The sequence below is a fragment of the Coffea arabica genome, chromosome 11e (genome assembly GCF_036785885.1).
Source record: "Coffea arabica cultivar ET-39 chromosome 11e, Coffea Arabica ET-39 HiFi, whole genome shotgun sequence".
NCBI classification, from domain to species: Eukaryota; Viridiplantae; Streptophyta; class Magnoliopsida; order Gentianales; family Rubiaceae; genus Coffea; species Coffea arabica.
In genome coordinates this window covers 16,974,927-16,987,030 of record NC_092331.1, presented here as the reverse complement: position 1 = coordinate 16,987,030, position 12,104 = coordinate 16,974,927, and the positions used below count along the sequence as shown (strand labels likewise).

At 37.3% G+C, this 12,104-nt stretch overlaps 1 protein-coding gene and 1 non-coding gene across 2 annotated transcripts; one reads left to right on the top strand and one right to left on the bottom strand.

Moving 5' to 3' along the window:
- Positions 1 to 9,583: 9,583 nt before the first annotated feature.
- Positions 9,584 to 11,377, bottom strand: LOC113718042 (uncharacterized). Its single transcript, XM_027242966.2, has one exon. It carries the CDS (start codon positions 11,375 to 11,377, stop codon positions 9,584 to 9,586), a length of 1,794 nt encoding a protein of 597 aa, XP_027098767.2.
- On the top strand, positions 10,710 to 10,816 carry LOC140026308 (small nucleolar RNA R71). The gene has a single exon (XR_011830253.1). It is a non-coding gene; the product is annotated as a small nucleolar RNA R71 (small nucleolar RNA).
- Positions 11,378 to 12,104: the final 727 nt, after the last annotated feature.

The following is a 12,104-nucleotide window of genomic DNA, read 5'->3' as shown; positions in this document are numbered from 1 at the left end:
TGCCTTTTCCTTCTTGATCATTTTATGCTATCATTAAATTATCTGTTCTGTCTTTCTCCCCTTTTATAGAATTTTTAAAAATCATCCTTTGTTTTGTGTCTACTGTACAACTTGCTATTGTCTTTTAAATCTATTTTTAAAGGCTCTTATGTTCCTATCTCTTGTTTTGTTATCTTTTTAATCTATATTATCCAAAGATGAACAAGAATGCTAGAATGTTGATCTTCTTTTCTGCGTAAAAGGTATGTAGAAATGCCAAATAATGAGAAGGCTAATCTCCTTCGTCGTCGCCAAGAGCATGACATTACAAAGAGGAAAAACGTTATTGTGTCTTCTTGTACTGAAACAATTCAATTTTAGAGGCCTAGAGAAAATAGTAGAGGTTACTTTTCTAGAACTCCGCTTGGTTATGTTCAGACTAGTTTTGTTTAGGTGATGATACAAATCATTATGTTCCGACTTCTGCTTTGTTTAGGTGATGATAGAAATCGTTCACTTAATAGTGAATCTGAGCTTGTTACCTCAGATCGTGTTAATTTGTGTGACTCATCTTTCACTTCTGGAGAAGGTTCAAATACGGATCCAATCATGCAGATATTAGATAGTGTAAGTAGTAATTTACAATTAAAAAATTGCTCACGTTCTTCTGTTACATTGACCTGCACTTCGTCATTTCATTCTGGAGATATAGTGCTAATTTATTGTCCTTCAAATGCCTATATCTGATTTTCTTATTGCACGATGTATCTTTGTTAACTTCTTCCATGTCATCTATTAATATTTATCTTCTGTTAATAGCCTGATGAGAACATGAAGATCCAAATCCAAATCCCCATTCAAACACATGAAGAGTTAGAAGCAAACTAGCTTAGTTAAGTTATTCCCTTAGTAGTTGTGTCGTTTGATTAAATAGTGATAGCAAGGGTTTAAGTGCTGATTTATTTCCTATTTTAATTAGTTTATTTATATAACTAAATTCAACAAACTTAGGTTCCGTTTGATAAAACTGAGTCTGAATTCCGAAGTCTGAATTCTGAAATCTGAATACTGAAATAATTAATTTGCTGAATTTTAAGCATTGAAAAGAAATATATGAATGTCTGAATTTTAATGCCAAACCTATTTATACTGTTTGATAAATATCTATAACTGAATGCTTAATAAGTTAAATTTGACAATTTTGCCGTTATATCTTTTCATCCAAAAAAGAAATGGAACCTATGATTTAATTAGATAAAAATGTTAGGTATGAAAATGATAATATTTATTTTTAAATCAAATTAATAAAAAAAGATGAATTATATTATATGAGGAGTATGGAGAAGAAGTGAAAGTCATTCAAAAGGGAGAAAAGAGAAATAGAAAATCATTGTATAGAGAATATTAGATTGTTTAATTATACAAAAATTTTGAACATAATTAATAAACAAGGGTAGATTTGATAGATAAGATAAGGTAGTTAAAGTAATTCTATTGATTTTTATCAGAATTAAGCATTCAGTTAGAATTCTTGTGCTGAAAAAAATATACACAAGTTCAGCACTACTTAACAAGTTCAGCAAATAAATTTTCATTTATCAAACACTCAAAACATCTAAATGTCTGAAAAAGTTCAGATTCAACACTTTTTTATGTTATCAAACAGATTCTTAGTCTCTCAAGCGAGCCGAATTGCTAGTTTTAGGAAAATAAATGATTTCAAATTACATTAGGGTTTCTAGACAATTCCAAAGTACTTTAGGGTTTTGAGTCCATGTAAGACTATAAATAGTCTAGTTCTTCCAAATGTTTTGGCTAATCAGATTTTACATCAAAATTGTGAGTTTTATTCACTTCTCTTGTCCAAGAGAGCTTTTCTTGAATATTTGAGAGTTTTCTTAAATTATTCAATTTGAACTTATCAATCAAGTACACACCTTGGTTGTGACCTTCTACCAATAACATTGGTTCACGAAATCATTTGATTGTGGGTTGAGATTCAATTGAAGATTCATAATCTTAAAGTTTAGACGGGTCAAGTGTTATTCCGCACTCTAACTTGATTTCTTCGTCTAGGTCCAGGGCTACGTAGGATATGAGTTCATACCTTTGGATGGGTTTGTATCAACTTGGGTATTAGAGCTAGATTGATGATATCAAGTGTATCTTGTTCGTGTCTTCGTAAGTTTTCATTGTTTCAATTCTGTCCATGTTTAATCCTTATAGAATTCTAGGGTTTTTGTTCTTCATTGATGTTTGTGTGATTTATTAGTTGTTCAAATTTCCATTCTTATTTGCATCATGTTTCTTGTCTTATTGGAGTCTTGTTATCTTGTTTCTTGAGTCTTGAACCCGTTTAGAGTCAGAAAAAAAAATTGGTACTATTTATGCTACTGTTCACGACAATGTTTACCGTTACTGTCCATCCCAAAAAAAATTCTGGTCATTATTGTTCTTGAAAATCCGAAGCTCAATCTAGGGGTTTCTTGACAAAGTGTGTTAGGGTTTTGTGTTTCTTGCACTTTCTATGGCTATTTACATTTGTTTCTTGTAAATATATCGAATTCTTGAAGTATCTTGATAAGAATCTTGAATTTTTGGAATTATCTTGGATACTTTCTTGACAAATCTTGAAGTTCTTGGGGAAAATGTTAGGGTTTCTTGAATTCTTGAACAAAAGTTTCCAAATCTTGAAATTCTTGCAAAACCCTAGTTCCTATTTCTTGAACAAAGTAGCAGCTGATTCTTGTTTCTTGTTGCAGTTTAAATTCTTGTCCTCGAATGTTTGATATGAAATTGAAAAGAAAAGAAAAAAAGAGTCATTGTGAAAAAAAAAGAAACAAGAAGTCAGATCACTCTTGGATTGAAACAAGAAGGCAAAACTGATTTGGAAACCAAGTTGACTTGGGATTGCTAACAAACCCTAGTCATCACATAACTAATCCAATTCAGATTTTGCTAGTGGTGGGTGTCAAACCTCCAAAAATAAAGTTAAAAATAACAGCCTAATTGCCAACCAACACAATCTCAAATTTAATTTGTAAACAGGGCAAGTAGGGTCGTCTTCTCAGGGAACTGGTAGGTAAATCACACAGGAAAATTGGGGGGGGGGGGATTTTCAGCAATAGTACCAACTAACTAAAAAGGAATAAAAACTGAAATTCAAAGTTGAGTAAGATAGCAGGAACCAAATTACACAAATAACAATTAATTAAAACAACCTAGTCAAGGAATTAATCTTGGCAACGAAGCACACAACTGATCACAGATACAAGGGACAACTCATATACTCATGAATAAACTGGTTATAGTGGTCAAGTGACGCGCCCAACCACCAATCTATCCTTAATTTTATGGTAGTCAAGAGACGCTCATAAACTACCCTCTTGTGACTAGACAATCCCAGAAACGCTCACAGGATTTAATGTAGCCACAACATTAGGAATTAGAAAGACCCAATTCTAGATGACAAATACACATGCGGATTTATTTAGGCTAGATTAATTATCCCCACGATCCAAATTAGACCGCTTGCGAGGCGGTGAAATTGTCTCGTTTGCCACTAATCAAGATGGTTAAAGGTGACGCGCCAACATCCTAATTGGCTATCAATTATTTAGACAATCGAATAACAGGCCTAATTATCCAATAAATCTAAACAATAATAACTCAGGGAAAAATAGAGAATAATCAAATACCCATGAACATATAAATTAAAAATAAACAATTAAAACGATCTCACAGTTATGGTGCCCCCATCCTTTATTTATTCCTCAACTAGATAAAAAATTCAGCCTTGCCTCATGTTTGATGCAATCCGAAGCTTCAATCTCGTTTTCATTAATCAAAAGCAAAGTGCCCAACCTCTAAGTCACGTTACAAAGGAAGAAAAGGAAAAAAAACCAACTAGTCTAAGAAACGAGACCCCAGGTCTTAATCTCGCGGGATCCGGCTTTTTTTCTCTTCACTCCGTAGTCAAATGCCAAATTCCTCTCGGAAGCAACCTCCCCCGGTTCCTTATATTCCTCAAGCTTTCAGAATTCTCTACTACCAAAAAGGATTAGCAATTTGACTCCCCCTAAAACTCAGCAGCTTCCCTTTTTTTTAGCCAATCACATTGTTGTATCTTTTTATAAATATCTTCCCTTACTTTTCTCCATGATTTGTTGCCAATATATTATCTGAAGATGTCTCCAAATCCAACGCAACTTCAAAACACAGCTCCCAAAAATAGTGGCAAGCTTCTAGGGATAAGTGTCACGGTTCGTCTTTCGGGATTCACTCTGCGATCTCTGGCGTGGGCACGCCCTGGAATGAATAGTCTTCTGGAAATTCGCCTTTTTTTATCACTTTTAACACCAATTGCCTGTAATTAACACAAATACTAATTATGAGCAGAAATCCAATACTTTGCATAATAAACTGCCAAAATTAAGATCAAATAACCACAAATAAAATGCATAATTATATCCCTATCAAATTCCCCCACACCAAGACAATGTTTGTCCTCAAGCATTTCAAACTTTAAATACACAACCAAGCGAGCAAACATTTTGCAGCAGTTGAATTCAAAACAATGGCTATTAATCAAAGCAACTATTGCCAATGTATAATTTAGATAACTGTCAAGTACTGATGACAAATTTTACGAGATAACTCTCCAACTAGCTTTTAAAACCAACGACTCTTTCAAATCTAGACTAACTAATCTAAGAATAGAAAATATCCAACCAACATTTTTTTCAATAACTGGTCCAACTATTAAGCAAAATCTCAACATAAAGACTCATGGATCCGCAGGCAATACAATTATTCACATACTTTCATGCTCGTATACTCTTTTTTTTTTTCTTTTTCTCATTTTTTTCATTTTTTTTTGTTTTTTTGTTTTTTTTTGTTTTTGCTTTTTTGCCCCTTTTTTTTCTCCTACTTGAAAGAAGTGCTTAGTCTTGAACCATTCAAGTCTTTTGACGCGAACTCCGATATCTCTCCAATGAAGGAGCCCGGTTACTCAACTTTAATCGCTTAAAGACCACATACTCATAATTATCGCTGCTTTTTGACGCGAAAATCGACACTTTAGGTAAAGACGCCCGGTTACTAGTCAATGATAACCAGCGGAGTATAGCCGAATATTATTCACAAATAAACACCCAAGTAAAATTCAAACCATGCAAGCCTGCTTCATTTTCCTAACATGGAGAACTAAGATTAATAGTTGAACCAGTTCACACAAAAATGTCAGAAAAATATTTACAATGCCTAGAAAAGTTAACCAAAAGAATTTGCAAGAGTCACAAAATCTCAAATATTTACCAGAGAGACATCCTAAAATTTTACCATATCATACTTAACATATTATCATCTAAAATCGTAACAATAGTTAAATTTGAAAATCTAGCCATTGCTTATCAGGGCTAACCATAAACATCCAAAAGGCATGGTAAAGGTTTGTTTATTTTTTTTTTTTGGTAAGAAGGAAAAGCTAGACTACTCCCCCCACACCTAAAGTCTACATTGTCCTCAATGTAAGAACGAAAAGTTGAAGTCAAGTGAAGGGAGCAAAAAAAAAAAAAAATATTCCCTGGATGAATAAAAACTGCAGCAAAATACCATGATAGATGAGGTGTCAGGGACTGGCAGCGCGGAGCCTCCGACGATGGTATGGTGTAGCGTCGCTTCAGATGGAAGCGGAAGTCTTCAATCCAAGCCTGTGTCCCCAGAGTCTACTAGAGTTGCTGTAAGGCGTGACCACGCCTTATAAGGCAGAGTCTTCTGCCCAAGCATTTCTACGGTGTTCAAGAGCGTCACTTATAAGGCGTGGCCATGCCTTGTAAATCCAAGTCTCCTGCCCAACACCAAAAAAAGCACTTGCAATGAAACAAAATAACCCAAAATCAACGAAAAACGAAAGAGAACTGTAACAAAAAAAATGGAGGCCTTGGATTGCCTCCCAAGAAGCGCCATTTTTTAACGTCTTTGGCTAGACGACTCCACAGTGAGCAATTAGGCATAGATAGGATCTATCAAGTGTACCTCTTCCACAGTGCCAATGTCTGAAACATCAACAAATGGTTTTAAACGATGACCATTAACCGTAAAACTCTTATTAGTCTTTAAACTCTGGATTTCAACCACACCATTGGGAAAAACATTGACTACCACATATGGTCCAATCCAACGGGATTTTAACTTACCTAGCATGAATTTCAACCGTGAATTGAACAAGAGTACCTTTTGTCCAGGGGAAAAGTGTTTCGCACGCAATAGGCGGTCATGAAACTGCTTGGTACGCTCTTTGTACAAACGTGCATTGTCATATGCTTCAAGACGAATTTCCTCCAACTCCTGGAGTTGGAGCTTTCTCTCTTTGCCATCTCTATCCGCATGCAAATTGCATTCCTTGACTGCCCAGAATGCACGATGCTCAATAGCCACAGGTAAATGACACATCTTACCAAATACCAACCTATATGGGGACATTCCAATGGCCGTTTTATACGCCGTTCAATATGCCCACAAAGCATCATCCAATTGCAAGCTCCAATCCTTACGGTTGGGGTTAACCGTTTTCTCCAATATGCTCTTGATCTCTCGATTGGAGACTTCAGCTTGCCCATTGGTTTGAGGATGATATGTTGTACTCACACGATGGTGCACTCCATATTTTCTCATGAGAGCTGCAATGGTGCGATTGCAGAAATGAGTACCTTGATCACTGATGATGGCTCTCGGCACCCCGAACCTGCTAAAAATGTGGGATTTGAGAAATCCTACAACAACTGGAGAATCATTAGTCCGGGTAGCCTTTGCTTCTACCCATTTCGATACATAGTCAACTGCTAACAGAATATACAAAAATCCAAAAGAGCTAGGAAAAGGTCCCATAAAGTCCATACCCCAAACATTAAATATTTCACAAAATAACATAGGTACTTGAGGCATTTCATCCCTATGAGACAATCTTCCAAATTTTTGACATTTTTTACAGCTTTTACAAAATGCATAAGCATCACGAAACAATGTTTCCCAATAAAAGCCACAATCAAGGATTTTTTTAGCAGTTCTCTTAGGTCCAGAATGGCCACCGCATGCATAATTATGACAATGAGCAAGGATAGAAGGAATTTCACTTTCAGGTACACATCTACGAATAATTTGATCAGAGCCTATTTTCCACAAATATGGTTCGTCCCAAATATAGTATAGAGAATCATGGACTATCTTATCCCTCTTACTCTTACTCATGCCAATAGAAAATTTATGACTGATCAAAAAGTTCACAATATCTGCATACCAAGGTTCCTTACCTTTGAGATAGAAAAGATGTTCATCAGGAAATACCTCAGATACGGGAACTGCTTCCTCTTCTCTTATCAACCTACTCAAATGGTCAGTTACTGAATTATCCACCCCTCTCCGATCCTTGATCTCCCAGTCAAATTCTTGCAGCAAGAGCACCCAACGAATGAGTCTTGGCTTGGACTCCTTTTTTGACAGGAGATACTTCAAAGCTGCATGATCAGAGTAAACCGTTACTTTTGACCCCAATAGATATGATCTAAATTTCTCAAAAGCGAAAACAATGGCTAGAAGCTCCTTCTCCGTGGTGGTGTAGTTGCATTGAGCTGGTGTCAATGTTTTTGATGCATAGTATATCACGTGACTACACTTCCCATTCCGCTGTCCAAGCACAGCTCCTACAGCATACTGACTGGTATCACACATGAGCTCAAAGGATAGCTTCCAGTCTGGGAGTTGGATGATTGGTGCCGTGGTCAACATACCCTTGAGTGTGTCAAAGGACAATTTGCAATCATCTCCAAAGTTGAATGGCACCTCCTTTTGAAGCAAGCGAGACAACGGTTGAGCAATTTTTGAAAAATCTTTTTTGAAACGCCTGTAAAAACCTGCATGGCCTAGAAAACTACGAATATTCTTGACATTAGTAGGGTAAGGTAGACTAGTGATCAAATCAATTTTAGCCTTATCTACCTCAATACCCCTTGATGAAACAACATGGCCCAAAACTATGCCTTTCTTAACCATGAAATGACATTTTTCATAATTAAGAACCAAGTTTGTTTCAATGCATCTTTTCAAAACCTTTGTTAAATGGTCTAGGCACTGATCAAAAGAATCACCGTATACTGTAAAATCATCCATGAAAATTTTAATGTAATTATCAATCATATCAGAGAAAATACTCATCATGCATCTTTTGAAATATTCCAGGAGCATTACACAACCTAAAAGGCATACGGCGATATGCAAAAGTTCCAAAAAGGCAGGTAAAAGTGGTTTTATGTTGGTCCTCTTGAGCAACAATAATTTGATAATATCCAGAGTAACCATCTAAAAAGCAAAAGAAACACTTACCTGCCAACCTCTCAAGCATTTCGTCAATAAATGGGAGTGGAAAGTGGTCTTTCCGAGTTGCGGCATTTAACTTCCTAAAGTCAATGCACATTCTTCACCCATTTTGCAATCTCATTGGCACTAACTCGTTCTTTTCATTTTTCACTAATGTGATTCCAGTCTTCTTGGGAACAACATGGACTGGACTTACCCACTGGCTGTCAGAAATAGGAAAAATAATTTCTAATTCTAAGAGCTTGAGAATCTCTTTCATCACCACCTCCTTCATTGCGGGATTGAGTTTGCGTTGATGCTCTCTCATGGGTTTTGCGTCCGACTCCAAAAGGATGTGATGCATACAAATAGATGGATTGATGTATTTGATGTCTGCTAACGTCCATCCAATTGCTGGTTTAAATTCCCGTAAGACCCGTAAGAGCCTCTCTTCTTGCAACGCAGCTAAATCATTGGCAATGATTACAGGCAAAGTCTTGTTATCTCCCAAGTAAGCATATTTCAAATGCTCGGGCAGTTTCTTCAATTCCACATTAGGTGCCTGTTGAACAGAAGGTAGAATTCTTTCATTAGAAGTGGGTAATAGTAGAAAAGAATTTTCAAACCTGCCTGGAAGCGGATGTAGTGAATGTAAGGACATGATAGCTTCTTTGACTTCCTCCTCCTCCATGTCGTCCACTTCCAAATTGGTCTTGCCTTGTTGTAAGACAAAGTCCAACTTGTCCCCCATGAAATTCTGTTCAAAATTCTCTGGCACGATGGTGTTAGTCATGCCAACAAAATTTACAGACTCAGTATCCACAGGATGCTTCATTGTATCAAAAATATTGAAAGTGACCTTCTCTCCATCAAATTTCACAGATAAAGTCCCTTCATGTACATCTATTTTAGTCCTTGCTGTACTCATGAAGGATCTACCCAAAAGAATCACAGATGAATTAGTAGAGTATTCATCATTCATATCAACAATGTAAAAATCCACAGGAAAAATGAATTCATTGACCTTTACTAGAACATCTTCAACTAGGCCCTCAGGGTAGATATTAGACCTATCTGCTAGTTGAATGATTACCCTAGTTTCTTTGAGGGGTTCTAAATTCAAAACTTTAAAAATTGAAAGAGGCATGACATTTATTGAAGCACCTAAGTCAAGCATGCTTTTTTCAATTCTTTGATTGTCAATTATGCATGGTATAGTAAACATACCTGGATCCTTGCATTTCTGGGCCAACTACCTTTGAAAAATCGCTGAGACATTCTCTCCTACCTTCACCTTGTCATCCAGACTCAACTTATTGCGATTAGTGCATAAGCCCTTCAAAAATTTATCATATTTAGGCAATTGCCTAATAGCATCCAACAAAGGAATATTGATCTCCACTTTCCTGAAGGTGTCCAAAATCTCTTTCTCAGATTCTTCCTTTTTAGCTTTTGTAAACCTATCAGGAAAAGAAGGAGGAATGTCAACTTTCTTTGAGACTTCAGAGGATTGTTTCTCTTCTTCCTCTCCCACCTTCCTGGGCACTTCTTCTTCTCTAGCGTGGGCACGCCTAGGAGACTGTACCTCCTTGCCACTCCGTAATTGCATTGCATTGGCATTCTCCTTGGGATTAGGAATTACTTGAGATGGTAACTTCCCTATATTGCTATTTTCCAGGTTGCTCATGAAAGTTGCCAATTGGGACATTTGTGTTTCCAAATTTCTAGTGCTAGCACGAGTCTCTTGTTGAAATCTGTGAGACTCCTGTTGAGATCTTTGAGGCTCTTGCTGTAATTGACTCGTGCTTTGGGCTAGTGACTTCACCATATCTTCAAGTGACATGTTTGAATTGGAAGTGGATGGTTGTTGCACTGGTGGTCGTGGTTGGAAATGTTGTTGAAAACCAGGGGGTTTTGAAGCATAGCTAAAGTTAGGATGATTTCGCCACCCTGAGTTGTAATTGGGTGCAAAAGGATCATTCCTTCGTGGAGGTGATCCAGAAAAATCTCCCACTATGTTGGCTTGTTCAGGTGAATCCTCCTGGAGAGTTGGGCACATGTCAGTCATGTGTCCGGGAGCAGCACAGATACCACAAGTCTTCACAGATTGTAATTGCCCCCTTGCCATTTGACGCACCAGAGAGGTAAGCTCAGACAGTTTACCCTCTAAGTCAGAGTGATTCACTTCATTGACCCTTCTTATTGCTCCATCAGCTCTCACTCCAAATTGTTGAGAATTTTCAGCCATGGTGGAGATCAATAACGTGGCTTCGTCTGTGGTCTTGTTAACCAGAGCACCGCCACTGGCTGCATCTAACATGCTCCTATCCATGGGTGATAATCCCTCGTAGAAATATTGTATTAAAAGCTGGTCAGGGATTTGATGATGCGGGCAGCTGGCACACAGTTGTTTAAAGCGCTCCCAGTACTCATATAGAATTTCCCCATTCGCCTGCCTAACTCCACATATTTCTTTCCTTATATTGGCAGCTCTAGAGGCAGGAAAAAATTTCTCGAGGAATCTTCTCTTCAAGTCTTTCCACGTAGTGATGGATCCTGATGGCAAGTAAAATAACCAATCTTTAGCCTTATCTGCCGAAGAGAAAGGGAAGGCTCTCAACTTGATGTGGTCCTCAGTGACTCCTTGAGGTTTCATTGTGGAGCACACCACATGAAATTCTTTCAAGTGTTTATGTGGGTTTTCACCTGCAATACCACGAAAAGTAGGAAGTAAGTGAATAAGACCAGATTTAAGCTCAAATGCCTCTTCCGTGTTAGGAAATGCAATGCATAATGGCTGTTGGTTCACGTTAGGGGTTGCCAACTCCCTCAAAGTCTTTGGGGTTGCCATTGCTATTCGGGGAATATGCACTTCTTCTTCTTCAGATTCACTTGATGAATCACTGGAAACAAACTCTTGCTCAGATTCTGAAGGTGACGTTGAATCTTGTTGCTTACGCAACTTTGCCTCATTGGTCAACCTTCTTGCAGTCTTCTCGATCTCTGGATCAAATTTCAATTCTCCTGTACGAGAAGATCGAGGCATAAAATAAAATAAAAAATAAAAATAAAAACTAAAGCCTGTGCAATAAGTCATTTAAAACACCAGTTCCCCGGCAACGGCGCCAAAATTTGGTGGGTGTCAAACCTCCAAAAATAAAGTTAAAAATAACAGCCTAATTGCCAACCAACACAATTTCAAATTTAATTTGTAAACAGGGCAAGTAGGGTCATCTTCTCAGGGAACTGGTAGGCAAATCAAACAGGAAAATGGGGGAGAAATTTTCAGCAATAGTACCAACTAATTAAAAAGGAATAAAAACTGAAATTCAAAGTTGAGTAAGATAGCAGGAACCAAATTACACAAATAACAATTAATTAAAACAACCTAGTCAAGGAATTAATCTTGGCACCGAAGCACACAACTGATCACAGATACAAGGGACAATTCATATACTCACGAATAAACGGGTTATAGTGGTCAAGCGACGCGCCCAACCACCAATTTATCCTTAATTTTATGGTAGTCAAGAGACGCTCATAAACTACCCTCTTGTGACTAGACAATCCCAGAAACGCTCATAGGATTTAATGTAGCCACAGCATTAGGAATTAGAAAGACTCAATTCTAGATGACAAACACACATGCGGATTTATTTAGGCTAGATTAATTATCCCCACGATCCAAATTAGACCGCTTGCGAGGCAGTGAAATTGTCTCGTTTGTCACTAATCAAGATGCTTAAAGGCGATACGCCAACATCCTAATTGGC